Source organism: Oryx dammah, unplaced genomic scaffold, assembly GCF_014754425.2.
Source record: "Oryx dammah isolate SB20612 unplaced genomic scaffold, SCBI_Odam_1.1 HiC_scaffold_23, whole genome shotgun sequence".
Taxonomy (NCBI): Eukaryota; Metazoa; Chordata; class Mammalia; order Artiodactyla; family Bovidae; genus Oryx; species Oryx dammah.
Genome location: NW_024070207.1, coordinates 25,390,611 through 25,417,569, shown reverse-complemented (window position 1 = coordinate 25,417,569; position 26,959 = coordinate 25,390,611). Strand labels below are relative to the sequence as shown.

General features: G+C 41.4%; 1 protein-coding gene and 1 long non-coding RNA gene across 2 annotated transcripts in view; one reads left to right on the top strand and one right to left on the bottom strand.

The window, feature by feature from the left end:
- Positions 1-1,536: 1,536 nt before the first annotated feature.
- On the bottom strand, positions 1,537-17,552 carry LOC120881460. Its single transcript, XR_005725310.1, has 3 exons — positions 17,350-17,552; positions 13,426-13,427; positions 1,537-1,550 (listed from the first exon to the last, which is right to left on the bottom strand). It is a non-coding gene; the product is annotated as an uncharacterized LOC120881460 (long non-coding RNA).
- Positions 14,952-26,959, top strand: part of LOC120881455 (NFKB activating protein) — a 19,447-nt gene continuing 7,439 nt past the window's right edge. The window contains exons 1-8 of the mRNA XM_040265158.1: positions 14,952-15,486; positions 18,092-18,172; positions 20,158-20,228; positions 20,523-20,663; positions 22,431-22,494; positions 23,870-23,979; positions 24,078-24,153; positions 25,247-25,396. Coding sequence (XP_040121092.1) covers positions 15,101-15,486; positions 18,092-18,172; positions 20,158-20,228; positions 20,523-20,663; positions 22,431-22,494; positions 23,870-23,979; positions 24,078-24,153; positions 25,247-25,396 — 1,079 coding nt within the window. The 5' untranslated portion in view covers positions 14,952-15,100. The remainder of the gene's footprint in view (positions 15,487-18,091; positions 18,173-20,157; positions 20,229-20,522; positions 20,664-22,430; positions 22,495-23,869; positions 23,980-24,077; positions 24,154-25,246; positions 25,397-26,959) is intronic.

The following is a 26,959-nucleotide window of genomic DNA, read 5'->3' as shown; positions in this document are numbered from 1 at the left end:
CTCTTTGGGACCCCATGGGCTGTAGACTGCCAGGCTCCTCCGTCCATGGGATTTTCCAGGCAAGAATACTGGAGTGGTTTGCCATTTCCTTCTCCAGGGGATCTTCCCGACCCAGGAATTGAAGCCGGGTCTCCCACACTGCAGGCAGACTCTTTACCATCTGAGTCACCAAGGAAGCAGAAGTAGATGTTTTTCTAGAATCTCCTTGCTGTTTCTATGATCCAGTGAATGTTGGCAATTTGATCTCTCATTTTTTTGCCTTTTCTAAATTCAGCTTGTACATCTGGAAGTTCTCGGTTCATACACTACAAAAGCCTAGCTTGTAGGATTTTGTGCTGAAAGATTGAGTGCAGCACTTTAATAGCATTGACTTTTAGGATTTGAAATAGCTCAGCTGGAATTCCATCACCTAGCTCTGTTTGTAGTAATGCTTCCTAAAGCATACTTGACTTCACATTACAGGATGTCTGGCTCTACGTGAATGACCACACCATTGTGGTTTATCTGGGTCATTAACATCTTTTTTGCCTAGTTCTTCTTCATATTCTTGCCACCTCTTCTTAATCTCTTCTGCTTCTGTTAGATCCTTGGGTTTTGCTAAAGCTGAGCTGACCAGGAGGCAGGGAAATACCCAATTCAAGCTCCTTCTAGCCTTCTTGTCTCTGCTAAAGGGAAGGGTGCAAAAGTTGAGAGGCACTTGTAAAGGTCACAGTTCAGGGATACAGGCTCACTAAAAGACTGAGATCCAATCATAGGACTACAGACTTCTTTCCCTGCCCCCAAGCTTACCACCACATCAATAGTGCTCCTGTATAATAAAAGTGGATTACAGCTGAAAGAACTGCAAGCTCTGACTCTGTTTAAGAAGCCTCTAGGGACTTCCCCAGTGGTCCAGTGGTTAAGAATCCACCTTGCAATGCAGGGGATGCAGATTTGATCCCTGGCCAGGGAACTAAGATCCCCCGTGTCTCAAGGCAGCTAAGCCTGAGTGCCACAACTATTGAGCCCAAGCACCACAATAAAAAGATCCCCCATGATCCATCAAAGACCCCACCACAGCCAAATAGTAAATAAATAATCTTTTTTTAAAAAAAAAAAAGAAGAAGAAGAAGCCTCTAAGGAAACACAAAGATGACAGGGGAGATGAATAAGGATGCTAGTGGAAATTTTAGACTCTGACACCTACCACCAACAGTAAACACAGCCTAATTCCTAGACAGATAAACACAAAAAAAAAACCTCACAAGAAAAAAATATCTACTCCAGTTCTTTTATCCAATACATCATGACTGGCTTTCAATAAAAATTTACAATACATGCTAAAAATAAAAAGAAACATTCAAAAGAGAGAAAGCAGGCATCAGAGCCAGACTAAAATATGGCAGAAATTTTTGTAATTATTGAATCTAGAACTTAAAATAACTATGATTAATATACTAAGGGTTGTAGTGAAAAAAGTGGACAAGATACAAGAACAGATGAGTAATGTAAGCTGGAGATGATAAAAACTCTAAGAAAGAATCAAAGGGAAAAGTTAGAAATCAAAAACACTGTGACAGAAATGAAAAATATCTTTGATGGGTTTATCAAAAGACAGGATGAGGCAGGTAAAAATTAGTGAGGTAAAAGATAAAACAATAGAAACATCCCAATATGATAATGGAAATATCCTAAAATGATAAGCAAAGAGAAAAAAGAATTTAAAATAACAGAAAAGAATATTCAAGAACTGTAGACAATTTAAAAGGTATGGGACTTCCCTCGTAGTCCAGTGGCTAAGACTCTACATTCCCAGTGCAGGGGGCCTGGGTTCAATCCCTGGTCAGGGAACCAGATCCCACATGCAGCAACTAAAGATTCTGCATGCCATGTCTGAGACCCATCAAAGACAAATAAATAAAAATAAATATATATATTTTTTAAAAAACTTAACCTTAAAAACAAAACCCTACACACCATTTATATTAGCACCTCAAACCTGAGATACTTGTGTATAAACTTAAGAAAATATATGCAATATCTCAATATCTATATGTGGAAAACTATAAAACTCTGATGTAAGAAGTCAAAAGTAGATCTGAATAAATGAAGAGATATTCTACATTTATGGATAGGAAGACTTGATAATGTTAAGAAGTAAGTTCTTCCCAACTTGATCTATAGATTGAACACAATCCCAATCAAAATTCCAGCAAGTTACCTTAGAGAAACTGACAAACTGATCCTAAAATTTATATGTAAAGGCAGAAGACCCAGAATGGCCAAATTAATACTGAAGAAGAACAAAGCCAGAAGACTGACACTATCCAACTTCAAGACTCACTATAAATCTACTCTAATCAAAATAGTGTGGCATTTCCAAATTCAGTTCAGTTCAGTTGCTCAGTCATGTCTGACTCTTTGCGACCCCATGGACTGCAGCATGCCAGGTGTCCCTGTCCATCACCAACTCCCAGAGCTTGCTCAAACTCATGTCCATCGAGTTGGTGATGCCATCCAACCATCTCATCCTCTGTCATCCCCTTCTTCTCCTGCCTTCAATCTTTCCTAGCAACAGGGTCTTTTCCAATGAGTCAGTTCTTCGCATCAGGTGGCCAAAGTATTGGAGTTTCAGCTTCAGCATCAGTCCTTCCAATGAATATTCAGGACTGATTTCCTTTAGGATTGATTGGTTTTATCTCCTTGCAGTCCAACAGGCTCCCAAGAGTCTTCTCCAACACCACAGTCCAAAGCATCAATTCTTTGTATTAAAAGCAATGCCTTTGATATGAAACATGTTACTTAATTGGCCTGGCCAGGGTTGGGTTTGAGGTGTTGAGTAAACGATGAGTCAGATGTAAAGTTATGAATAGGTAGACAAGGTTTTTGAGAAGGAAATGGCAACCCACTCCAGTATTCTTGCCTAGAGAATCCTGTGGACAGAAGAGCCTGGTGGGCTGCTATCCATAGGGTCGCATAGAGTCAGACACGAATGAAGCAACTTAGCATGCATGCATGCATTGGAGAAGGAAATGGCAACTCACTCCAGTATTCTTGCCTGGAGAATCCCAGGGACGGAGGAGCCTGGTGGGCTGCCGTCTATGGGGTCCAAGAGTCGGACACGACTGAAGCGACTTAGCAGCAGCAGCAGCAGGCAAGGTTTGGGGCAGGGCGAGTTATAGATAGGGTATTAATGTGAAGTTTGAACTGTAAAAGAAGAGGGAGTAAGAGTAAAATCATGATGTGGTGTCTCATGTCTAAGGCGAAAAAATGATAAAAATAAGAATCCAGGTGTAGAAATCAATTTGGGTAGGTGTGAATGCTATGAAATCTCCGTGGAGCCAGAGATCAGTTATAAAGTCAAGGAATAAGGGGAGATCAGTAACAGTGGTGTTTCCAGGAAAGGTAAGGGCTTGTGTTACTATGTGAAGGAAAGTGGATAATGAATTCATCTAGGCTGATCACAGTAGTGGAGGGCCACGCCCCAAAAAACAAGAACTATGGAGGAGTAGGTAAAACAGAGGGAAAGCTTTAGAATGATAGTCCACTCAGGGGGAGACACAGAGTAAAGTCCTATTGTGAAAAAGGTAAGTAGGGGAAATCCCAGTCCAATTAGTAATCAATACATCTATTTTTGTTTTACTTATCAATATTTGTTTTTCTGCCACAGGGACGGGCTCTGTGTACAGCAGACTTGGGTATAACATAAGTCCTCTTGGAGGAGGTTGCCATTAACCCCACCATAGAGCTGCCAGAACTTACACAGGACTGGGAAATAGACTCTTGGAGGGCACACACAGAACCTTGTGCACCAGGACCCAGGAGAAAGGAGCAGTGACCTCACAAGAGTGACCCAGACTTGCCTGTTTGTGTCCGGGAGTCTCCAGTGGAGGCGTGGGTCAGTGGTGGCCTGCTGCAGGGTTGGGGGCACTGAGTGTAGCAGTACATGCCTGGGATCTTTTGAAGAAGGTCGCCATTATCTGAATGGTCTAGTGGTTTTGCCCATTTTCTTCAATTTCTGTCTGAATTTGGCAATAAGGAGTTCATTATCTGAGCCGCAGTCAGCTCCCAGTCTTGTTTTTGCTGACTGTATAGAGCTTCTGCATCTTTGGCTGCAAAGAATATAATCAATCTGATTTCAGTGTTGACCATCTGATGATATCCATGTGTAGAGTCTACTCTTGTGTTGTTGGAAGAGGGTGTTTGCTATGACCAGTGAGTGTATTCTCTTGGCAAAACTTTATTAGCTGTTGCCCTGCTTCATTTTGTACTCCAAGGCCAAATTTGCCTGTTACTCCAAGTATCGCTTGACTTCCTACTTTTGCATTCCAGTCCCGTATAATGAAAAGGACATCTTTTGGGGGTGTTAGTTCTAAAAGGTCTTGTAGGTCTTCATAGAACCGTTCAACTTCAGCTTCTTCATCGTTACTGGTTGGGGCATAGACTTGGATTACCGTGATGTTGAATGGTTTCCCTTTGAAATGAACAGAGATCATTCTGTCGTTTTTGACATTGCAACCAAGTACTGCATTTTGGACTCTTTTGTTGACTAGGATGGCTACTCCATTTCTTCTAAGGGGTTCCTGCCCACAGTAGTAGATATAATGGTTATCTGAGTTAAATTCACCCATTCCAGTCTTAGTTCACTGATTCCTAGAATATCGACATTCACTCTTGCCATCTCCTGTTTGACCACTTCCAATTTGCCTTGATTCATGGACCTAACACTCCAGGTTCCTATGCAGTATTGCTCATTACACTATCGGAACTTGCTTCTATGACCAGTCACAACCACAACTGGGTGCTGTTTTTGCTTTGGCTCCATCCCTTCATTCTTTCTGGAGTTATTTCTCCACTGATCTCCAGTAGCATCTTGGGCACCTACTGACCCGGGGAGTTCCCCTTTCAGTATCTTATCGTTTTGCCTTTTCATACTGTTCATGGGGTTCTCAAGGCAAGAATACTGAAGTGGTTTGCCATTCCTTTCTCCAGTGAACCATATTCTCTCAGACATCTCCATCATAACCCGTCCATCTTGGGTGGCCCCACATGGCATGGCTTAGTTTCATTGAGTTAGATAAGCTGTGGTCCGTGTGATCAGATTAGCTAGTTGTCTGTGATTGTTGTTTCAGTCTGTCTGCCCTCTGATGCCCTCTCTCAGCGCCTACTGTCTTACTTGGGTTTCTCTTACCTGATAGACAGAGTGTCTGATGAACTATGGATGGAGGTTTGTGACATTGTACAGGAGACAAGGATCAAGACCATCCCCAAGAAAAACAAATGCAAAAAAGCAAAATGGCTGCCTGAGGAGGCCTTACAAGTAGCTGTGAAAAGAAGGGAACCGAAAAGCAAAGGAGGAAAGGAAAGATATACCCATTTGAATGCAGAGTTCCAAAGAATACCAAGGAGAGATAAGAAAGCCTTCCTCGGTGATCAATGCAAAGAAATAGAAGAAAACAATAGAATAGGAAAGACTAGAGATCTCTTCAAGAAAATTAGAGATACCAAGGGAGCTTTTCATGAAAAGATGGGCTCAATAAAGGACAGAAATGGTATGGACCTAACAGAAGCAGAAGATATTAAGAAGAGGTGGCAAGAATACACAGAAGAATTGTACAAAAAAGATCTTCAGAACCCAGATAATCACGATGGTGTGATCACTCACCTAGAGCCAGACATCCTGGAATGTGACATCAAGTGGGCCTTAGAAAGCATCACTATGAACAGAGCTAGTGGAGGTGATGGAATTCCAGTGGAGCTATTTCAAATCCTGGAAGATGATGCTGTGAAAGTGCTGCACTCAATATGCCAGCACATTTGGAAAACTCAGCAGTGGCCACAGGACTGGAAAAGGTCAGTGTTCATTCCAATCCCAAAGAAAGGTGATGCCAAAGAATGCTCAAACTACCGCACAATTGCACTCATCTCACATGCTAGGAAAATAATGCTCAAAATTCTCCAAGCCAGGCTTCAGCAATTCATGAACTGTGAACTTCCAGATTTTCAAGCTGGTGTTAGAAAAGGCAGAGGAACCAGAGATCAAATTGCCAACATCCTCTGGATCATTGAAGAAGCAAGAGAGTTCCAGAAAAATATCTATTTCTGCTTTATTGACTATGCCAAAACTTTTGACTGTGTGGATCACAATAAACTGTGGAAAATTCTGAAAGAGATGGGAACAACAGACCACCTGACCTGCCTCTTGAGAAACCTGTATGCAGGTCAGGAAGCAACAGTTAGAACTGGACATGGAACAACAGACTGGTTCCAAATAGGAAAAGGAGTATGTCAAGGCTGTATATTGTCACCCTGCTTATTTAACTTATATGCAGAGTACATCATGAGAAATGCTGGGCTGGATGAAGCACAAGCTGGAATCAAGATTGCCGGGAGAAATATCAGTAACCTCAGATATGCAGATGACACCACTCTTATAGCAGAAAGTGAGGAAGAACTAAAGAGCCTCTTGATGGAAGTGAAAGAGGAGAGTGCAAAATCTGGTTTAAAACTCAATATCCAGAAAACTAAGATCAAGGCATCCAGTCCCATCACTTCATGGCAAATAGATGGGGAAACAGTGGAAACAGTGAGAGACTTTATTTTCTTGGGCTCCAAAATTACTGCAGATGGTGATTGCAGCCATGAAATTAAAAGACACTTACTCCTTGGAAGAAAAGTTGTGACAAACCTAGACAGCATATTAAAAAGCAGAGACATTACTTTGTCAACAAAGGTCCATCTAGTCAAAGCTATGGTTTCTCCAGTAGTCATGTATGGATGTGAGAGTTGGAGTATAAAGAAAGCTGAGTGCTGAAGAATTGATGCTTTTGAACTGTGGTGTTGGAGAAGACTCTTGAGAGTCCCTTGGACTGCAGGAGATCCAGCCAGTCAATCCTAAAGGAGATCAGTCCTGGGTGTTCATTGGAAGGACTGATGTTGAAGCTGAAACTCCAATACTTTGGCCACCTGATGTGAAGAGCTGACTCATTTGAAAAGACCGTGATGCTGGGAAAGACTGAAGGCAGAGGAGAAGGAGATGACAAAGGATGTGATGATTGGATGGCATCACCAACTCAATGGACATGAGTTTGGGTGAACTCCGGGAGTTGGTGATGGACAGGGAGGCCTGGCGTGCTGCAGTCCATGGGGTCGCAAAGAGTTGGACACGACTGAGTGACTGAACTGACTGACTGACTGAGGTCCCTGTGTATGAGTGTTAAGTCAGCTGAATTCGTTTGATCAGGCTTTGGGAGAGAGCGATCTGCATGTTCTCTCATGAGGTGTCGAATAAGGTTAAGGATGGGAAGATAATCTCCAGCAAGGGGTTGGCAGTAGGGAACTGACCTAAGAGAAAAGGGAGTCCATGTGGCGTAGCCCTAACGTGAGCCAAAGCCATGGGAAGGAGTTCAGTCCATGGCCTTTGTAGTTCTAGTGTTTGCTTAGGTCCATTTTGAGAATAGAATTTGCCTTTTCTACTTTTCCCGTTGATTGGGTTCTGTAAGGAATATGTAATTTCCAGGTTATGCCAAGGGATTGGGCTGCCTGTTGAGTGATTTGGGAGATTAAAGCTGGCCCATTATCGGATTGGAGAGTGGGAGGCCAAAGCGAGGGATGATTTCTCATATGAGAAACTGTGTTAACCCCTGAGGCAGTTTTTGATCTCATAGGAAAAGCTTTAATCCACCCCAAAAATGTGTGTACTACAGTGAGCATGAGTTTTATTTTTCGTGTTGGAGGCATGTGAATGAAGTCAATTTGCCAGTCCTCTCCTGGGATATGACCTCGAGCCTCATTTGTTGGGAATGAGGGAATAGGCTTTAGGGCTCTCTGTGGTGAGACTGAGGAGCAGATAATGCAAGAGTGAGTGATTTGTTGTAGGAGTGAAAGATGGTGATAAGAGGTTTTAAGAGATGATAAAGAGGTTTAGTGCCTATGTGTAGGGCCTGATGAAGAATCTTTGTGCTGAGATTGGGGAAGGACATGGTGGCCCTGTTTTTGTAACCAGTCTCCTTGTGGTTGTGCTCCCTCTTGTAATAATCTTGTAATAATTGTTTTTTCTTCAGGGAGGTAAAGGGGCTTTAAGTTGGGGGTTACTATAAGTTGTTGTGGTGATGATTGGAGTGAGGCTTGTTTTGCTTCTCTGTCTGCGGCATTGTTGCCCCGTGAAATGGAGCCTGAGGTCACCTGGTGACCTTGGCAATGTATGATGCCTACTTCACTTGGCACGTTAGCTACTTTTAAAAGTTGGAGTATAAGCGAGGCATTAGTTATGGGAGAGCCTTTAGTAGATAGGAGCCCTTGTTCCCTCCAAAATGGCAGCATGCGAGTGTATGATGTGGAAAGTGTATTTAGAGTCTGTGTATATATCTGCTCTCTTGTTAGCTGCGAGGGTAAGAGGTCTAGTTGGTGCAATAAGTTCTGCCTTTTGGGAAGGGGTTCCTCAGGGGAGAGGTTGGGATTCAATAATTTCGGTGTCAGAGACAATTGCATATACAGCTACTTTTTTTCCTTTTGATGTCATAGAGGAGTTGCCATCAATATACCAAGTAAAGTCAGGGTTATTTAAAGGGGTTGAGGAAATGTGGGGAAAATGGGGCATCAGGTCTTCTAATGCCTCTTTGCAAGTATGAATAGGGGGCTCAGAAGAATTAGGGATAAGTGTGGCAGGGTTTAGAGTAGGATAGCAGTCAAAGGAAAACTCAGGAGATTCAAGAAGGGTGACATGAATTAGTTGAATGCCTGAAGGAGATAGAAGGGTCATGGATTTGTGAGAAAGTAAGTCCTTAAAGTCATCTGGTGAACAAATGACAACAGGTTCTCCAAAAGTAAGTTTTTTACTTTCCTGAGTGAGGAGTGCAGCTGCGCTGCCAGGGCATGTAGGCAGGCTGGCCATCCTTGAATTGTGGTATCTAATTGCTTTGACAGATGAGCAACAGGGGTGAAGGAGGGCCCTGATTTTGTCCCAAAACTCCTAGGGCAATTTTGTTTCTCTCAGTAGTGTAGAGTATAAAGGGGCGAGAAAGGTCAGGAAAGTGTTAGAGCTGGGGCTGAGAGAATGGCTTGCTTAAGGATGTTAACGGCTGAACATATATTTGATTTTAACTCTAGGGGTTCTGAAAGATCTCCTTGGCTTGATATAGGGGTTGTGCCAAGAGGGCCAAATTAGGAATCCAGAGGTGTAGATATCCAGCTAACCCCAAGAAGGACTGGATCTCTATTTCTGAGGTAGGGAGTGGTAGGGTGGATATAAGGGACTTTCTATTGGTAGTAATATATCTTTTTGTTGGTGTTAAAAGGACTCTGAGATAGGTGACTCTAGGAAGAGAGAGCTGAACCTTGATGGGAGATACTTGATAGCCTCGATCAGCTAGAAAATTAAGGAATTTTATAGAGTGTTGTTGAGAATATGTAAGCAAAGGACTACAAAGGAGATCATCCACATATTGAAGGACAGTACTTGGAGTAAGCTCAAGAGAGATTAGGTCTGATGCTCGAGCTTGGCCAAAGAAATGAGGGCTATCACGAAAGCCTGTGGGAGGACTGTCCGTGTCAGCTGTTGGGAGCAATGATTGTCTAGATCAGTCCAGGTAAAGGCAAAGAGGTCTTGAGAGTCTGGGTGTAAAGGAATAGTAAAGAAGGCGTCTTTGAGGTCTAAAACAGTGAAGTGGGTAGTGGAAAAGGGAATGAGAGAGAGACGAGTATAGGAATTTGGAACTACTGGGTGTATGGGGATAACAGCCACGATGATAAGTCTCAGGTCCTGGACCAGGCAATAGGAGCCATTTGGCTTTTTGACAGGTAGGATAGGGGTGTTATAGGGAGAATGAATTGGGTGCAAGAGGCCCTGACGTAGGAGTTTAGTGATGATAGGCTTTAATGATGTTTTTGGGAGATGGGGTATTGTGGTTGATTGGGGAATTTAGAGTGGTCTTTGAGATGGATATGAATTGGAGCATGGTGAGAGGCAACAGATGAGTTGTCTGTATCCCAAACTATGGTGTTTATGGAAGAGGAGGTGGGGTTAAGAAGCAGTAGCTGGGCTAGATCAGAGGGTGGACTTGGGATAGTAATAGAGGCTTTGAATTTTGAGAAAAGGTCTCTCCCAAGAATAGGAGTGGGGCATTTTGGGAGTATGAGAAAAGAATGGGATAATGGGGTATCTTGAAGTATGCAAGGTAGAGGCTCAGTTATTCATGGTGTAGATATTAAACCATCAACCCCCATAACAGAGACCTGAGAGACCTTGGTTTTTCCAGATTAGGCAGGCATAGCAGTGTAAGTGGCCCCTGTGTCAATGAGAAAGGAGATTGGCTTACCTGCCACAGTAAGAGGTACCCTGGGCTCCATAGAGGTAATGAGAGTTGGGGCCTGGGGCCCTGGGCACCTTCAGTCTTCAGTGGTGAGTCCGAGGAGGCTGGGCAGAGCTGGGTCAGAGGACTCCTGCTCAGGACCAGGAGGGGATGTCCAGGTCCCTGGAGGGGGATTTGGGCAGTCGACCTTCCAATGTTCCTTTATGCTACACTGGGACATGGACCTGGAGGGGGCCTTGGCTTTAGGCATAGGCGGGCCCAGTGGCCTTCTTTGCCACATTTGAAGCAGGGCCCAGGTGGCTTTCTTTCTTTGTTGGTTGATGGAGGCTTGGAGCCATGTAGGGCAGTGGCTAAAAGGTGGTATTTAGCCTGATCTCATTGGGTCTTCTCTAGTTTTGCTTGTTCTTCCTGGTTATTGAAAATCTTAAAGGCTAAATTTAAAAGGTCTCGTTGAGGGATTTGAGGGCCTTCTACCTTTTTTAGTTTCTTTAGAATATCTGGGGATGACTGGGAGATTAAATGGGTGCTAAGGACAATGGTGCCCTCTGCTGAAGTGTGGTCTAATTTTGTATGTTTGTGTAGCACTTCTTTTAACCTGGCTAGAAATTGTGCTGGGTTTTCATCTAATCTTTGAGTTCTTTCCCAGAGCTTATCAAAGTTGACGGCTTTATGCCTTGCCTCTTGAAGACCCACAATGAGGCAAGCAGTGTGATTACGGGCTGCTTGTCCAGGTCTCCCTGCCTGATAATCCCAGTTGGGATCATCTCGGGGGACAGCCGTTGCCCCTACAGGCTTAGTGTGCTCTGTCTTGTGTATCTCATCAGCATGCACCTGAGAGGCTTGCCATACTCATTCCTTCTCTTCTGGGAGAAGAGTGGAGGAAAGTATGATGTAAATATCATGCCAGGTTAAGTCATAAGACTGGGTAAGATACTTGAATTCTTTTAGATAATTATCAGGGTCTGAGGAAAAGGAGCCAAGATACTTTTCAATCTGAGATAGATTAGTGAGGGAGAATGGGACATGAACCCGAACAATGCCTTCTGCTCTAGCTACTTCCCATAAAGGGAGCAATGAATCAGGGGAAGGAGCGGGGTCCTGTGGTGAAGTTTCCTGTTTTAAAGTTGTTTGGGGCCAGTATGGGAAGGGATCTAGGGAGGTTGGGGTAAAGCCTTGGGACCCTCAGGGTAGAGGTTGGGGCTGAGGTCTCAGAGCTTATCTCAGGCACAAGCTGGGGAGGGGGATTGGGAGCTGCTGTGGCGGAGGCCTGTGCTTGAGAAGGAGGGAGGGAGGAGGGGACGTAAGGTGGAGGTTGTGGAACTGGATCTGGAGCGGCTGCAAGGGAATTGGGAGTGCTAGGGGTGGGCTGTGGTCGGAAGGGTTGAAGGAAGAAGAAGAAAAGTCTGAACAGGGATCAGGAGACATTGTATTACGAGGATGTGGCCCAGAGTTGGCTAAGAGTATATGAGAAGTAGAACAGGATTCACAGAGAGAGGATCAAGAGTGGAGAGCTAAGAAAACCTGAACATAAGGGATTTCTAACCACTTGCCTTTGTGGAGGCAGAAGCTATCGAGGTCCCATAGAGTATTATAATCAAGAGTTCCATTTTCTGGCCATTGGGACCTGTTATCAAGTCTGTACTGTGGCCAGACAGTGTTAGAATAGTAAATAAGTCTTTTTGGTCTGATCGCCTCTTGGAAGCCCAAAGCTTTTAGGTTTCGGAGAAGGCATCCTAGAGGAGTAGATTTTGAGGGCTGGGATTGAGAATTTCCCATTGCAGCTGAATGGGGAGGTTAGACAAGGGCGAGAGAAAGTGAGGAGAAAGGTCCCAGAGAAAAGGCATCCTCGTACTCAGGACTTTCTCAGAGAGTAATAATAGTCTGCTTTGAAATGGGTGTCCCCTATTTCAAAGTCAGACGGGGCACAAGGCCAAGGGCACGAGGGCTGTGGGGATCCTCCTGCCTAGTGCTAGGACTTGGAAATCAGGCGAGAGACACAGGATCCAAGAGAATGGGATTTCACTCACCCTTGTAACCAACGGATGCAATGTGGGCCAGTGTGTGGATGTCAGTCCAGCAAGGCAAGTGGAAAGTCCCATTCCCGAGCTCGCCTCAGTTTCTCAGCAAGGTCCAAGGGAGGGGACCACTGGAGGTGGGCTCGTGAGAGGAGCCCACCCAGTTGCGTTGGATCTTCCCTCCCGGGTTTCGGCACCAGAATGTAAGGTGAGTGCAGAGAAAAAGAGAGCGAGCCGGGGAGTCAGGCAAGAAAAGGGAAATTTTATTAGAGGGAAGAGAGAGGGTGACTGGCCCTTAAGGAGAACCAGCGTCCTCCCTTTCTGATGGAGTCCTTCTTATACCTCACTAATGAACAATTCTCTGAAGGGATGGTCATGTAGCCAGAGGTCTGGAATCTGGTGGTCTCCCAGCTTTGAGAAGATAGGTACCAGTGCGATAACAGGATGCCATTTGAGCAATTTGGTCAGTCTCAAGGATCACTGTGATTTATTATTTGTTTGTGAGGTCAACACAACAAGCCATCTTATCAGTGAGACCCCCATGTGGACTCTATCACCTTGATTCATGGACCTAACATTCCAGGTTCCTATGCAATATTGTTCTTTACAGCATCTGACTTTACTTCCATCACCAGTCCCATCCACAACTAGGTGCTGTTTTTGCTTTGGCTCTGTCTCTTCATTCTTTCTGGAGTTATTTCTCCACTGATGTCCAGTAGCATATTGGGCACCTACTGACCTGGGGAGTTCATCTTTCAGTGTCCTCCTATCTTTTTGCCTTTTCATGCTGTTCATGGGGTTCTCAAGGCAAGAATACTGAAGTGGTTTGCCAGTCCCTTTTCCAGTGGACCACGTTTTGTCAATTTAGATAAATCCCCTTTAATTTGCCTGGAACTGGAAATAAAAAAACGGTGTGTGTGTTTGTGCCTTCTAAGTCACTTCAGTCGTTTCTGACTCTTTGTGACACTATAGGCTGTAGCATGCCAGGTTCCTCTGTCCATGGCATTCTCCAGGCAAGAACACTGGTGTGGGTTGCCATGCCCTCCTCCAGGGGATCTTCCTGACCCAGGGATGGAACCCACGTCTCTTATGTCTCCTACACTGGCAGGTGGATTCTTTACTACTAGCACCACCTGGGAACTTATACTTACATGCATACATACATAGACATACAATTGTTTATTTACTTAGTTACACAGTACTTATTGTTCATACAGCTGTTTAGTGACACATGTCCTGTGGCCTGTAGTCCTTCCCTTTAGGTCTTTCAAGTCAAAGATGAAAAAAGTACAGTCTCATGTAGACGTTTTAGAAAAGGCAGAGGAACCAGAGATCAAATTGCCAACATCCTCTGGATCATCAAAAAAGCAAGAGAGTTCCAGAAAAACATCTATTTCTGCTTTATTGACTATGCCAAAACCTTTGACTGTGTGGATCACAATAAACTGTGGAAAATTCTGAAAGAGATGGGAATACCAGACCACCTGACCTGCCTCTTGAGAAATCTGTATGCAGGTCAGGAAGCAACAGTTAGAACTGCACATGGAACAACAGGCTGGTTCCAAATAGGAAAAGGAGTACGTCAAGGCTGTATATTGTCACCCTGCTTATTTAACTTATATGCAGAGTACATCACAAGAAACGCTGGACTGGAAGAAACACAAGCTGGAATCAAGATTGCCAGGAGAAATATCAGTAACCTCAGATAAGCAGATGACACCACCCTTATGGCAGAAAGTGAAGAGGAACTAAAAAGCCTCTTGATGAAAGTGAAAGAGGAGAGTGAAAAAGTTGGCTTAAAGCTCAACATTCAGCAAACGAAGATCATGGCATTCGGTCCCATCACTTCATGGGAAATAGATGGGGAAACAGTGGAAGAAACAGTGGCTGACTTTATTTGGAGGGAGGGGCTCCAAAATCACTGCAGATGGTGACTGCAGCCATGAAATTAAAAGACACTTACTCTTTGGAAGAAAAGTTATTACCAACCTAGATAGCATATTCAAAAGCAGAAACATTACTTTGCCGACTAAGGTCTGTCTAGTCAAGGCTATGGTTTTTCCAGTAGTCATGTATAGATGTGAGAGTTGGACTGTGAAGAAGGCTGAGTGCCGAAGAATTGATGCTTTTGGACTGTGGTGTTGGAGAAGACTCTTGAGAGTCCCTTGGACTGCAAGGAGATCCAACCAGTCCATCCTAAAGGAGATCAGCCCTGGGATTTCTTTGGAAGGAATGATGCTAAAGCTGAAACTCCAGTACTTTGGCCACCTCATGAGAAGAGTTGACTCATTGGAAAAGATTCTGATGCTGAGAGGGATTGGGGGCAGGAGGAGAAGGGGACGACAGAGGATGAGATGGCTGGATGGCATCACTGACTCGATGGACGTGAGTCTGAGTGAACTCCGGGAGTTGGTGATGGACAGGGAGGCCTGGCGTGCTGCGATTCATGGGGTCGCAAAGAGTCGGACACGACTGAACGACTGAACTGAACTGAACTGAACTGAACTGAACATGTAGAGCTTAGAATTGAGCAGCCTCATTCGGAACCCAAAGGATGAGGGAACCTTGTTGCTCCACCGGCTTCCTTACACGGCTACACACATCCCGTCCCTGAGTCAGTAGGACCGCCTAGGTCTGGGGAAGGAATTTGCCGACGTACCCGGAACTGTTTCCAAGGTTTCCTCGGGTTCTGGCGGAGGTACGGCTGCTGGTCCTGGGAGCCAAGGCAACGGAGAATTTTCCCAGGCTCGCGCGAGCGCCCCCTTCACCCACGGATTCAGGGACCCAGCAATAGCGATGGCTCCGGTGTCTGGCTCCCGCAGCCCGGAGTGGGAGGCCTCGAGCTCCGGGGGAAAGCGTCGCAGTTCTTCGAAGAGCCCTAAGCCTAGCAAATCCTCTCGCTCCCCGCGCGGCCGCCGCTCTCGCTCGCGCTCTTGCTCTCGGTCCGGGGACCGGAATGGCCTCAGCCATCAGCTGAGTGGCTCCAGCCAAGGCTCCCGAAACCAGTCCTACCGTTCGCGCTCGCGATCACGCTCTCGAGAGCGGCCCTCCGCACCGCGCGGCGCCCCTTTCGCTTCTGCCTCCTCGTCCGCCTATTATGGCGGCTACTCACGCCCCTACGGGAGCGACAAGCCGTGGCCTAGCCTCCTGGACAAGGAGAGGGAGGAGAGCTTGCGGCAAAAGTGAGTGAGACGAACGCACTTTCTTTCGCAAGCCCACCAGCCTTTAGAGTCCGATTTATCGTTCATTCCGCACCCGACTATTCGTATTTCGCTCTCTCCCTGACTTGTGCGCGTTTTCATCCCTTCCTTCAGTCCACCCACGATGACGCCTTATTCATCCCTTTCCATCCTTAGGTTTTTCGCTCATCCTCCGGCCCCTTCATCTAATGCCTTGGTCTCCCTCCCGCTACCCCTTCCAGCCTCCTGGCTTGTTGTGGGCATGGTCAAGAGCCTCGGACCTGCCGGAATTACAGCATTTACTTGGTTGTGTCGTTGTCATTAGTGATCACGTTTTCATTCCCCAGTAGACTGAGCCCTTGGAAGAGCCCAGATTATTGATCACAAAATTTACAGTGCGGAGCACTTTGTAGGTGCGCAACCATTGCTTGTTGAATGATCAAACAGGTTTGAGACAATAGGATAAGTGAGTGGAGTTGTTTTGCAGCTACTTGGGAAAGGTTGAGATATAAGGTTTAAATTGGAGGGGAGGAGAACCTCTGAAACAAGATGTTTGACTAAATGTAGGGAAAAAATGATGTGTAGGAAAAAATGATCTGCTAAACTGTAAGGTTGGACTACGTTGAGAAAGATCTTAAGCGGTCTCAATCTTGAGCATGAAAAATGAGGTCAGATTGACATCAGATCTTCTTTAATGACAGTAAGTATTGGAGCAGAAAATGAATAGTTTAAGGAGAAAGGAAAAGAATTATAATTACTGTTTTGTAAGCTTTAATTTTTTTTACTTAAAAAAATCGAAGTATAGTAGATATACAGTGTTTTCCAGTTCCCGGTGTACAATAATATAGTGATTCACTATTTTTAAAGGTTATACTTCATTTATAGCAGTTATGTGTTTTGTAATTCTTAATATCTAATGCTTATTGAGTGTTAAATTGTGTGTCAGGCACTGTACTGATCATACTGTATGTGTTTAAAAATAAAATTAAAAAGTGTAACAGGCCTTGAGGGGCAGGTTAAGTTTTCAACAATTGGGAGATGGCTTGAGTCTTTTTCTTCCAAAAGTGGGGGCCACTAAAGTCTAGTGATTAAGAGAACAGGCTCCAGAATCAGACTGCCTGAGTCTGAAGCCCTCCTTTGTTGCTTAATACTTGTGTGACCTTGGGCAAGTTACTTAACCTCTCTTAGTTTCATTTCTTCACCATGTAAAAGGGAAAAATTAGTACAAAAGCTTTTTAGAGATGTAATGATTTAGTGCCTGGAACACAATAAATTGCTCTTAAGTGTTAGCTGTTAGTATTTTGTGCATGGGAACAGAAACAGTAAAAACAGTCCTAAGATAGATTGGAGACTGACTTCTCCAAATTAAAATTTCCAGAAGGTAACCCCCAGGCTGTGTCCATCAAAAAGCATCCAGTTTCCATACTAGACATTCCTCACCAAAAGATGTCAGAATTCCTTGGACGAAATTTGCATTTGTACATTTAGGAGGTAAATAATTTTAAAGTATCCACGAAGTTGGGTGGCAGGAGGGATAAGAACTTTACTGCTTGATCTTTTTAGCCTGTCAAGCATTCTTCATCGTGTATGTATGTATTCAAAGTTTAGCTATAAGTATGTCCTCTGTTAGATTTTATGTTACTTCAAGTAGGAAACCGGAGTCTAACTCTGCACAATTATACCTTTTCCCCTGAATAAGGAAGAAAAAAATAATTTGTTTTAAAAAATCAAAAAGGATTTTATTTCTTTAATGTTCTTTTTTTAAACAAGTGGAGTCACAGCAGCTGAAGTTTGAAGAAGTAAACCTTAGTTTTTGTTGTGTATTGTTTGTGTGTTTATAAGGAATATCAAACATTAAGAAATCACAAACAAAATAATTTTGTCTTCCAAGGGTAGATAGAGAATTTACTCCTTTTTGAAAAAAGAATTAGGGGAAAAACAGAAAACAAATGCTATATCTCATTAAGTAAAGTTTTGTCAAAACTTTTCTTTTACTTTCAGAGGTCCCTTTATTTTCTACTTCTAATGCTTCATTTTTATTTTCTTCATTAATTCCTGACTTTTTGAAAACGAAGGTTTGACCTTGTCAGGAGTAGAGAATTCTCTTTACTTTCATAAGGATACATAAACAAATGAAGTTATTTCCAAATGTAAGACCATTTTTGTCACATATTGCAGAAGATGAAGTGAGCGATTGGGAGCTGTGTGATGCATGTACTAGAAATGACACACTGGACAGCCTCCCAGGCTGAATCTCTGGCCAGGCCTATCGGGCTGTCTGTAGTTTGTACTATTTGATAGAACATCAGATACATTAGAACATTAGATCCTAATATTGAGTTAGATCCTAATGTTGAGTTTACTTTTTAAAAAAAATTTTTGGCCACCTCTTGTGGCATGTGGGATCTTAGTATCTGAACCAGGGATCAAACCTGTATCACCTGCAGTGGTAGCACAGTGTCTTAACCACTGGACTGCCAGGGAAGTTCCTGAGTTTAAACCAAGTTTTTATTAAAGTTTAAAATGTAGAGGGAAAACAGGACTTAACTGGACCCCTTTGAATCTTATAATACATTTAGGAAACAGTTTACCTGCCTATCTCTTCTAGGAGACTAAGTGAGAGAGAGAGGATTGGAGAATTGGGAGCTCCTGAAGTGTGGGGACTTTCTCCAAAGAATCCAGAACCAGAGTAAGTGATTAAAAATGCATCTTTTATATGGCAGAAACCAACACAATATTGTAAAGCAATTATCCTTCAATTAATAAAAATAAAATTTAAATATATATATATATTTTAAATGCAACATTTGTTTAAATCCAGAGTCTATGGTCAAAATTTTTGTTAAGTGAAGAACTTTAACTACAGCACTTTTTTTCCCTCTTTCTTGTGATTTATGCTATTCTGTGCCTTGAGTTTTAAAAACATTAAACATACCTTAGGATTAAAACATGCTCCTAGTGGATTTTAGCATGCTAATTGTTCTCTTTAAATTGTAATTCATGGGATGCTAATTTCCTATTCATAGAAGTGTTCAGTGTTGAAAGAAATACATTTATATTATTTTGAATTATTTTTTCTCAATCCAGTAACTGATTAAATATCAGACATTAACATTACAAAAAGTTTTTAAAAATGAATATACTGAGTCTGTTTAGTTTCCTGTATTCAGTATTATTAAAGGCCTAATGCTTTTTCCTTTTCCTTATTTTTTTATCCTCTGTGTTGTTGTTCAGTCATGTCCAACTCTTTGCTACCCTATGGACTGCGGCTTTTCTCTCTTTGGTGCCATTCAGAAGCTGCATCTACCCTCTGCTCTGTTTCTGTGTTTTCTTTAGAGTTGAGACAAGGTGCTTGACAGGTAAACTTGTAATTTGCGACAGGGTGATAAAGCATTATTATCTGAAAGTTCTTTTTTCTTCTTAAAAAATTGTTATTTTTTCCCACCCCCTATAATTTTTTGAGATATATTTGACATACAATATTAGTTTCAGGCATGTTATAACATGATTCAATATTTGTATATATTGCAAAATGATCACCATAGTAAGTCTAGTTAGCATCCATCACCATATATAGTTATAAAAAGTTTTTTCTTGTGATGAGAACTTCTAAGATTTACTTTCTTATCAACTGTCAGATATGCAATACAGCATTATTAACTGCAGTCGCCATGCTGTACATCACATCCCCATGACTTACTTATTTTATAACTGGAAGTTTGTACTTCTTGATCCCCGTCGTGTGTTTTACCCATGCCCTGCCCCCACCTTCTGCGCTCTGGCAACCATCACTCTGTTCTCTGTATCAGCGGTGTGGTGGTTTTTTGTTTTTTAGATTTCACATATAAGTGAGATCATGTCTTATCTTTCTCTGTTTGACATTTCATTTAGCAAATGCCCTCACAGGCTGTCCATGTTGTTGAAAATGGCAAGCTTCATTCTTTTTTAAAGATAAATAATATTCTGCTGTAGGGTATGCATGTGTGTTTCTCATAGTTCCTTTATCCATTCATACATTCATGGATATTTGGTTGTTTTAACATTTTGGCTATTGTAAGTAATGCTGTAGTGAGCGTGAGAGTCCAGATATCTCTTTGAGATATTGATTTCAGTTCCATCAGATATATATCCAGAAATGAGATTGTTAGGTGATATGGAAGTTCAATTTTAATTTCTTGAAGAACCTCCATTCTGGATTCTATAATAGCTGTACCATTTTATATTCTCATTCTGTTATATTATAACAGTGTAAGTGTTCCCTCTTTTCCATATTCTCACCAACAGTTGTTATCTTTTGTTTTTTTATAACATTCATCCAAACAGGTATGAAGTGATATCTCATTGTGGTTTTGATTTGCATTTCCCCAATGATTAATGATGTTGAACATCTCTTCATTACCTATTGGCCATCTGTGTGTCTTCTTTGAAAAAATCTCTATTCAGATCCTCTGCCTATTTGTAAAATCACATCATTTTTTTGGGTTTTGGGTTTTTTTTTTAAATATTAATCTCTTCTTGGATATGATTTGCAAATGGTGTCTCATTCAGTCCATGCTGCAGTCCCCGGGGTTGCAAAGAGTCAGACATAACTGAGCGACTGAACAACAACAACAACATTCAGTAGGTTGCTTTTAACACTCTTCTGATTCTTATTACCATTTTCTTTAAATTCAGCTCTGATGAACACACACCAGTAGAGGATGAAGAGCCAAAGAAAAGCACCAGTTCAGCTTCTACTTCAGAAGGTATTTTTTTAATTGAGAGCTTTTTTACTGAGAAATTTTTAAAAATACATTTATAAATAGTTGAACATTAGACTTACTTTTATTCAAATTGCCTGTCATCATTTCCTTTTCAGTATTTCAAATACAATAAAATTGATACTCAGAAATACTTGTGATACTTGTATATGTATAGCTGAGTCCCTTCACTGTTCACCAGAAACTATCACAGCATTGTCAATCGGCTATACCCCAGTACAAAATAAGTTTTTCAAAAAAATTTAATTTAGAAGTAATTTTTGTTTGTATTTTATGTAGAAGAAAAGAAGAAGAAGAAGAAGTCTAGTCATTCAAAAGAAAGATCCAAGAAAAGGAGGAAGAAAAAATCATCTAAAAGAAAACACAAGAAGTATTCTGATGATAGTGATAGCGACTCTGATTCTGACACAGACTCCAGTGGTAAGAAAGCCAGTATCATTCTGCCCGCCTTACTTCAAAGCTAGTTTTACTTCTTAAAGTTTATTTTAGTTTTATTTATTTTTGGCTGTGCTGGATCTTCGTTCCTACGTGGGGGCTTTCTCTAGTTGTGGCAAGTGGAGGCTATTGTTCATTGCGGTACACAGGCTTCTCATTGCAGTGGCTTCTCTTATTGTGGAGCTCAGGCTCTAGAGCGTGTAGACTCAGTGGTTGTGGCGCATGGACTTAGCTGTTCCCTGGCACATGGGATTTTTCCGGACCAGGGATTGAACCTTTTTCCCCTGCATTGGCAGGCGGATTCTTAACCACTGGACCACCAAGAAAGTCCAAAGCTTATGCCAGATAAAGGTTCTTTAAACTAATAATAACCAAGAGTTTTGACCATGCACTGACTTTGTGTCGGGCACCCTGCTAAGTGCCTGATAGGCATTACTGCTGTTTAATCCACACAGTCACTGTCAGACACATCTTAGAGTAGGGGAGACAGAGGACCTGAGCAGATTATAAGTACCGCTCATACCCAAGGTCACACAGTTGGGATTCAGAGCTAAGCGGTGTGACTCCAGAGTGGTTGTGTGTAGCTGCACAAGGCGTGTGGCACTGAACCAAGTTGGGGTCAGTCTCTGAGACGTGTAGTGCCAAACCAGGCCACAGGGGGCTGCATCAGCCCAGTGAAGCATCTCTTTTGAGAGATTCTCACACTCAGTGGTCAGCTTTGTGTGATTTTCAGAGGTACAATATAGGGGACCCTTCAGGCCAGCAGTTGATTTCTGGAAGACACTTCCTGTGGGGCTGCATCACAACAAAGCCGTCTTTTGGTGCCCTCCCATGCCTGGTGATTGACAGAGGGTGCCTCCTCTGGGGACACATTTCTGTGGATTTCTCATCACAGGTACCCTGTCACTCTCCTGCAGGGTCCTGTGTGGCCTGAGAGTGACTTTCATCTCCATGTATTGGCACGTCCTTTCTCCTGACTCTACCATGTAGTACAGAATCCGGCTGCCTACAGTGCCAGTCTCTCCTTGCATGCGGCTTGGCCTACTCACTGCATGGATGGACGTGCATTACTTTGTAATAAAACTGACTTTAGAAAGAACTAGCTTAAGAGTCACCTTTTCACGGTCAACCATTCCTCACCCACCCTCTCCAAACCAGCCTGATGGTGAGACTCCTGTATGCGCCCAGAACACTGCCCCCCCACTTCGCTGTCACTCGGATTCTACTGACCCCTTCCCTCTGTCTCCTTCACTAGACTGAGCTCCTGGAAAGCATCGCCCCAAACACAAACATCATGAGGATTCTCAAACATCCAGAAAAGTGAAGGGAGTAGTGTCATTAATGCCATATACATTGCTTGTCACTCAGGTGTACCATCTTTTAGCATTTTGACATGTTTGCTTCAAATATGGATTTTTTTGTTGTTGAGATATTCAAGGTGAATTAAAATATCACACTGCCACCCTAAATATCTTTGTGTACATCTTTAAACAATAAGGACATTTTCCTGTCTAATCACAATACTATTATCTCATGCAATCAAGTTAATAATAATACCCTATAGAACCAAATGCTTAGTGCAGCTTTAATTTCTATGTCCCTCATTCCTTGCACATTTCCTAACAATAAATGTTTGAATGAATTAAATTCTCTATAACAACAAATAGAAGAGTTATAAGGTATTTATCTACTCAAAAGTATAAAAGTTTTAGGGTTAAAATTTTTTTAATTATAATATGCTTTAATTTGCAGATGAAGATACAAAAAGGAGAGCAAAGAAAGCCAAGAAAAAGGAAAAGAAGAAGAAACACAGATCGTCAGTTTTTTTCTTTAATTTTTATTATGGAAAATTTTTTAAATATATACAATTATATAAAATAGTATAATGAGCTTCTATGTAACCATCACTCAGCTTGAACAATTATCAACTTATTGACAGTCTCTGCTGTCCACCCCTACTGTTATACTGAAACCAGTCCCAGATATCATTTCATCCATAAAGCTGCAAGTTTCTCTAAAAGATAGGCATTCTTTTTTTTAAAAAAAAAGTACAGTACTATTAATCCACATAAAATATTTAATAATAATTCTTCATTCAGGTCTCAGCAGTTTTTTGAATAGTTTCCTCAAATTAGAATCTAAACAATGTACATGAATTGTGATTGGTTGATTGGTCTTTTCCATCTCTTTAAATAGATAGCTTTCCCTTTTGTTCCTGCAGTTTAGTTGTAGAGGAAACAATATCATTTGCCCTGGAGAGTTTCCTACAGTGTGGATTTTGCTGTTTGTATTCTTATGGTGTCCTTTTAACATGCTTTCTGTCCTTTATATTTCCTGTAGATTGATAGTTAGGTCTAGACACTTGATAAGGTTCAGATTTGAGTTTTTGGTAGGAATACTTCATAAGTAGTACTGTGTACTTCCAGCAGGAGGCAGATAATGTCTGGTCATCTCTTTTTGTCATATTAACCTGCATCAATAGTCTTTGTTTAGGTCCCTACTTCATTAGGGATTGCAAAATGATTCTTCATTTATTAGGTAAAATAATTCTATATGAGAAGCCTACCCTCATTACCTATTTGGTTACCCTGAAGTATAGTTGGTATAGGAAGGGTGGAATAATTGCTTACTTGTTTTATGAGTTTTCAAAATAATGAGTTGAGGTTTTTATCATCATGAGCCCAAGGATTCAAACATATTTGATGTATTTTAATCCATTATACTGAAAATTACTGATGTTCAAATTGATAAGAGCTGTTTTCTTAAACTGCTTTATTTCTGCTCTCTTTCTACAACATGAGAACTATATTTTATTGTTCCCTTGAAAGTGAAAGTGTTTGTCGCTCAGTCTTATCTGACTCTTTGTGACCCCATGGACTGTAGCCCACCAGGCTCCTCTGTCCATGGAATTCTCCAGGCAAGACTACTGGATTGGGTTGCCATTCCCTTCTCCAGGGGATCATCCCAATCCAGGAATCGAACCTGGGTCTCCTGCATTGCAGGCAGATTCTTTACTGTCTGAGCCAGCTTATAGTGAAATAAGTTAAATTTTTTAATACAAATTCTCTAACACATTTGAGTAAGCTGAGCATCCAAATAATTTCAATCAGTCTTTCGTTGCCTTGAAAAAGTAAGATGCCCTTTAGCCTGGGAATATTAAATCAATTTATATCAAATTATAATCAATGCAGGAAGAAATATAAGAAAAAGAAGTCTAAGAAGAGCAGAAAGGATTCCAGTGACTCAAGTTCTAAAGAGTCCCAAGAAGAGTTTCTGGAGAATCCTTGGAAGGATCGATCAAGTAGGTTCTTCTGATAGAGTTTGACTTCAGAACAGATAAAACACTGAATTAACTGATTAGTCGAAATGTGAATATGTTTCTGAATATCTTTCCTGCAGAGCCTGAAGAACCCTCAGATTTGATTGGCCCAGAGGCTCCCAAAACTCTTGCCTCTCAAGATGATAAACCTCTGAAGTAAGTAAGAGCATGTTTATAATCTCTAAAGTGCCTTCCCAAAAGTATGGTCCTAACTTACTCTTCCAAGTATATCTTTCACTACTCCCTTATTTAGACTCAAAGTTTCTGTGCACTTTCACCTTACTTCTTCCTCCAACATGCCTTCCCTTCTTTCCCCAGTCCTGGTTTCTTCACTAACCCCAATTCCTTCCTGTTAAAATCCTTAACATTTCCCAAAGCCCTTTTCAAAAGGAGGGGCATGTGCTGATTCCCAATACCTTCCTTCCACAGGTAGCTGTGATTCCTACCCTCTTTCATTCTTTAGTACTCACAGCATTTTCTTTTGTGTATTGTAATATATATTCTACATTGTATTAGTGTTATATCCTTATTAATATATAAATTCTACAAGAACAGAGATTATTTTTACTGTATATTACAAGCTTTGAGTTTAATAGATACAAAGAATTTAGTGAATGAATGAAGGGGTGGTAGTTTTTGTTTTTTGTTTTAAAATTTTTCTTCAAGTGTACTAGGTTTTAGTTGTGGCATTTGGGGTTTAGTTCCCTGACCAGGGATCGAACCCAGGCCCCTGGCACTGGGAACGTGGAGTCTTAGCTACTGGACCACCACGGAAGTCCCAGGATGGTAGTTTTCAAAGTCCTCTTGAATGAAAGTTAATAGAGAACTGTTACTGTATAGCATTATTATTGCCCATAAGTCTAAAAAATATGTTAATTTGAGATATATTATTTCTCTACTTTGTATTTAAAAGGAAAAGGAATTCACTGGAGGCAGAAGCAATAAAGACAACAGCTGTAGGGAAAATTGATCCATAATTGTAAACCATGAATATATGCTCACTAACATCAGTCTTTTTATTCTTCCAAAGTATCTCTGCATTTCTGGGTTAGTAATATAGGTCACAGTGCAGTGTTCCCTAATTAAATTAAGGTAATTTACATTAGGCTTCCCAGCATGCTGCCCAGCAACTGTTATTCCTACTGTTTTCTGAGAGAAATGTTTTTTGTGCTTTCTTTTATTTTATTTTATTTTTTTTGTGTGCTTTCTTTTATAATGAACCTTTTCTTAATTCTGTATTACTTTGTAGCTATGGCCATGCTCTGTTACCCGGTGAAGGTGCAGCTATGGCTGAATATGTAAAAGCTGGAAAACGTATCCCACGAAGAGGTGAAATTGGCTTGACAAGTGAAGAAATTGCATCATTTGAATGTTCAGGTTATGTAATGAGTGGTAGCAGGTATGTTCTTGGCAATGAGGTCAGTTTCCTTTATAACTTCCAAAATTATATTTCAGTGATAGATTTCATTAAGTGCCCATTTCTAACAAAAAGTAGAGTATAAGTGTTGGTTTTTTATTGGTTTTATTGGTATAAATATAGTTGTCTAAAATTCCAAGTAGGTATGCAACTCAATTGTATCTCCAGCTTCAAAGAATTAGTCTTTCCAGTGTTGTTTTCTCGTTTATAGTTTGATACAGATAGTTTATCTTCTGGAGGAGATAGTTAAATTTGGTTACTTATCAGTGCCCCATGAGCAATGTGGCATTCTGGTAGTTAAGAAAGCATTTTCATAAGACAGTTTCTGAGTTTGCCTGTAGTTCTCTGTGGAGAACGTGGACTCTCTAGTCCTCTGGACACTGAGAATGAAGAGCGAAAAAGGATATGATAGAGGTCATTTCAGCATGAGAAAAGGAATATAAAATGGGGAAGAAAAAGCAAAATACCAGGAAGAACAAGGAGAGTGAATTAATAGGGTCTCAATACCAAGATCAAGCTGAATTTTAAAACTTCATAAACTTTTAAAAGTGGGCAAATATTTGAAGGACCCTGGAAGCATCTTCAGAATCTTGGAATTCTGAGGACCGACATTTGAAAACATTATATCTAAGAACCAATAAGACAAGAAAAAGAAATGAGAGGTACAAGAATTAGAACAAAGGATGTAACACTTTCACTTTTTGTGAATAATAGAAAACCCTAAGGAATCCTCAGATGAATTATAAATAACAGGAATGTTTAACAAATGGTTAGATACAAAGTTAATACACAAAAATCAATTGCATTTCTGTGTACCAGCAACAAACAACTAGAAAATATAATTAAATGAAAGAAAACATTTATAACAGTATCATCAGAGAATATGAAGGACTTAGGAGTAAATCTTAACAAAAGAAGTCTAAGATCTTTACAGGCAAAACTATAAAACACTGAGAAATTTAAGAAGACCTAAATAAATAGAGAGATACCATGTTCATGAATAGGAAGGCAATACTGTAGAGTTATCAGTTCTTGCAAAATTAAAATGTTAGACTAAAGGGCCAAGAGTAGCCATCTCATTTCTGAAGAAGAGCAGGAAGGTGATTTTTCCTACTGATATGAGGGCTTATTATGAAGCTTACAGCACTTCACTTCAGAAGGAGTGGGGAAACAAATGAACTGTTCAGTGGAATAAAATACAGAGCCTGGTAGAGTTATGCATGTATGGAACTTCATTACATGAAAGAGCTGCTTTCTCCAGTCAGTGGGGAAAGAAGGAACTAAGCAGTAAATGGAGCAGGAAGAAAATGGTCACCTGTATGGAGAAAAATGAAGGTAGAACCCTTTATCACTATTTAAAAGTCAGTGCAGCTAGATTATGGACTTAAATGTCAAAAACAACTTCATTACTCTTAGTATAGAATATGAACAGATATCTATTAGATCTTGGAGTGGGGAAGTATTTCTTAAAGAAGACCAAAAAATGCACCAACCACACAATAATATATTGATAACTTTACCTGAGGTAAAAGCAACAACTTTTGT